The sequence below is a fragment of the Propithecus coquereli genome, unplaced genomic scaffold, assembly GCF_000956105.1.
Source record: "Propithecus coquereli isolate 6110/MARCELLA unplaced genomic scaffold, Pcoq_1.0 Scaffold19, whole genome shotgun sequence".
In the NCBI taxonomy this organism is placed as follows: domain Eukaryota; kingdom Metazoa; phylum Chordata; class Mammalia; order Primates; family Indriidae; genus Propithecus; species Propithecus coquereli.
Genome location: NW_012143856.1, coordinates 3,907,803 through 3,911,533, shown reverse-complemented (window position 1 = coordinate 3,911,533; position 3,731 = coordinate 3,907,803). Strand labels below are relative to the sequence as shown.

General features: G+C 40.0%; 1 protein-coding gene across 1 annotated transcript in view; it reads left to right on the top strand.

Moving 5' to 3' along the window:
• LOC105809099 (vomeronasal type-2 receptor 1-like) overlaps positions 1–3,731 on the top strand; it is a 44,809-nt gene that overhangs the window by 24,470 nt on the left and 16,608 nt on the right. The window contains exons 2-3 of the mRNA XM_012642850.1: positions 329–620; positions 3,019–3,723. Of these exons, the coding sequence (XP_012498304.1) occupies positions 329–620; positions 3,019–3,723 (997 nt within the window). The remainder of the gene's footprint in view (positions 1–328; positions 621–3,018; positions 3,724–3,731) is intronic.

The following is a 3,731-nucleotide window of genomic DNA, read 5'->3' as shown; positions in this document are numbered from 1 at the left end:
GGTGGGGAGAATTGTGAATATAAGAATATTTTGTGAAAACAGATGATCAACAGTTTGAGAAGACTATAGCATATATATAGATAGATCAAGAAAACATCCAAAAAATTGTTTCCCAGTCCAAACCAGTCAGCAATTATTATGATTCATACTTGAATACTTGATGTTACAAATGATGTTTGTAACATCATTTATGCAAAATTAACACACTCAGACAACTGCGGTGACTGCTGATGTTTTGGCAAAATGCTCTTATCACCAACCCCAGCTAAAAGCTGCTTGTCCCCTCAAAGACCTACCTACTAATTTACAAAAGGTATTTCTTTATCAGGTTTAACTTCCGAGGATTTCGTTGGATGAAAACAATGATCCACACAATCAAGGAGATTAATGAGAGGAAGGATATTTTGCCCAACATCACTTTGGGCTATCAGATCTTTGACACCTGTTTCACCATCTCCAAATCAGTGGAAGCGGCTTTGGTGTTCCTTACAGGGCAGGAAGAAAATAAGCCCAATTTTAGGAACAGCACTGGGGCATTTCTGGCAGGAATTGTTGGGGCAGGTGGATCATCCTTATCAGTTGCTGCTTCAAGGATTCTAGGACTGTATTATTTACCTCAGGTATCTCAGAATATGGAGCCGGGTACTGACTTATTAAAAAACAAAAACCGGGTGGGAGGGGGCTGAGGGATCGAAATCTACCTGTTGGGTACAATATACACTATTCTGGCCATGGGTACACTGAAAGCCCTGACTTCAGCATGACACAATACAGCCACGTAACAAAAAACACTTGTGCCCCCTAATCTATTGAAATAAAAAATAAAATAAAATACTTGAAAAGAACTCCCTACAAACTGTGTGGAAATTGCAGCAAATTGCTCTAGATAGGCTGGGTTAAGTTGCAGAGACAAGCAGGGGTGGTGGTGATGTTGTCGCCCCTAGTTACTATGTTCAGATGGGCCATAGCAAGTGTGAATTGATGCCTCCATAGAGCCGATTTGAAAATATTCTACATCCCTTGGCACCCTGCTTTAATTTTTGGCTCTAGGTTGTGACCCAGTGATTTGTAGGTTGACATCTCACTAGGCATAATACTTTATAGCACTCTGTGAAGCACCATGTAGGTGCCTGATAAATACAAGTTTGTTGATCAGTAGATGGTATAAGGAACTCATGTGTTTCTTGCTATATTAATGCTTATTATTCATCACCCTTTTTGTTCATACACTAACATAGTGAAATAAGCCTGGGAATTTTGCAAGATGGCTAGAGTTTTGAGGATGCTAACTTTACAGATTATTTTAAATTCAGAGGCAGTGACACATTTGAACATAAGAAAAGATAATATTAGAAAAAGGGGATTATTAAGAAAATATAAATAAAGCTCATAATTATCTCTAAGGACGGGTTGTTAAAGTATCAATTGTCAGGACTTATTAATGTGAATGATGATTATGCTTATTTGTGTTACTGAAGTAATGGGTGAATTTGAAATAATTGTAAAGATAATTTATATAGTATTTCTTATAAAGCTGCAAATACAAATGTAGGGGAGCAGGAAAACGCAGAAAAACAGAACAAAGAGGAGTGGTTGGGTGACACAGCTGACACTGTAGGTGTGGACTTCGTGCAGCTCACGCTGCTGCTCCTCTGAGCTCTGTCTTCCACCAAATATCGACTGTGGTTCAGGCACTGGTTAGAAACATTTAGATTGATTTTCTCATTTAAATCTTTGTAGTAAATCTGCAAAGAAGGTAAAAGAAATCTTCTATGTGACGGACACTTTCACATTTGTTGCCTCGTTTAATGTATTGAGCAACCTTGCAATGTAGATATTATTACCTTGATTTCACCTTTGGGGAAACCGAGGTTGAGAAGGTTTAAGAAACTTGTCTAAGATCTTACACTGATAAATTATGCAGCCAGAGTTAGAAATCAGATGTCTCTGCTTCTTAAACTAGATTCTTTTTTCTACAGATGGCTTCCATGATGTTGCTGCCTTGCATGATTCCAAAGAAGAATGTAAATTTTAGCCAATGGAGTAAGAATAGGACATAGGGGAGATGAAGGAGAAAATAGGAATATTCTGGCACCCATGAAGACATTGACAGTCACAAGCTATGAAATTATAATATAGGAGGTCCTATTGGAGATGACGCGTTAATAATATGAGAGGGAAATGGGATGGGATAAGGGAGAACGTTCTTAACTGTAGAGTGGTGAGGTAGAGGGTAAGCTACAGCAGAAATGCATGTAAGACGGTGAGGAATTCACCTGACCTCCATTCTTAGGTTCCCAGTAATGGAAAATACATATAAGAATCACTGGCCAAATGAGAAAAACTCCCTCTTTATTTATCTAGACAAGTGCCTATAAAATGAGGGCTTCTAGTAACTTTGTTGGCGAACATGGCTTAGACCTGAAGTTGAGGTGGTGCTTTCTACCACCTTTCTCAAGCTAAGTCTTGAAACCTTTGTACTCCGAAGTCCTGGCAGAGAAAAACAAGGAAAGAGAAGAGGAGAGAAAGAAAGAATGTAGTGGTGGGGGTGGGAGGGGAGAGAGAGAGAAGGAAGAACTGGGCTTGCCAAATGTACCAAGTGAGTCCATTCACTCCATCACCTGTATGGGTGAGAAGGCAAATCTGAGTGGATGGCTGACTCACTCCCCTCGTCTCTGGGGTGCACAGAGGAAAGGGCAGATGGCTTCCTTTCCACTGCTGTGACCCCACCTGTAAAAAGTAGTGCATTGAATGTCATCATGTTAATAATAAGCTCCTCCAAATCTCTTGGGACGGGGTGGGAAAAGGGGGGATAGAGAGGCCCAAAGCCTTCCCTCAAACAGTCCCCACCCACTGAGTAGGGAGAGGAGTAGAAGTCATTTTGTCCATGGAGGGATGTGAGAATTCAGGGAGAAGAATGGTTAATTTCCCTCCCTCTCCAATAAAAATATTATGAAATTGTGTAATTTGAAACTGGCTATTTCTTTCTAATAACTGCATGAATATTTTCAATTGTAGGTGGGCTATGCCTCTACCTGCTCAATACTTAGTGACAAATATCAGTTTCCTTCTTATCTTCGCACAATAGCCAGTGATAAGATCCAGTCGGAGGCCATGGTAAGACTTATCCAACACTTCGGTTGGGTCTGGATAGGCACTATAGCAGCTGATGATGATTATGGAAAATATGGAGTAAAAATTTTTAAGGAAAATATGGAGAATGCCAACCTCTGTATCGCATTCTCCGAAATCATTCCCAAAGTCTATTCCTATGAGAAAATGCAAAAAGCTGTTGATGCTATAAAGACCTCCACTGCCAGAGTCATTGTGCTTTACGCATCTGATATTGACCTCAGCCCTTTTGTGTTGGAAATGGTTTACCATAACATAACTGACAGAACATGGATAGCGAGCGAAGCATGGATTACCTCAGCCCTCATCGCAAAGCCTGAATATTTTCCGTATTTTGGTGGAAGTATTGGATTTGCAATACCAAGAACTGATATACCAGGATTAAAAGAATTTCTTTATGATGTACAACCCAACAGGGATCCAAATGATGTCCTCACCATCGAATTCTGGCAAACTGCTTTTAACTGTACTTGGCCCAATAGCAGTGTTCCGTACAATAGTGACCATAGAGTGAATATGACTGGTAAAGAAGACAGATTACACGCAATGTCTGACACATTTTGTACTGGAGAAGAGAAGTTGGAAGATCTTAAAAACAC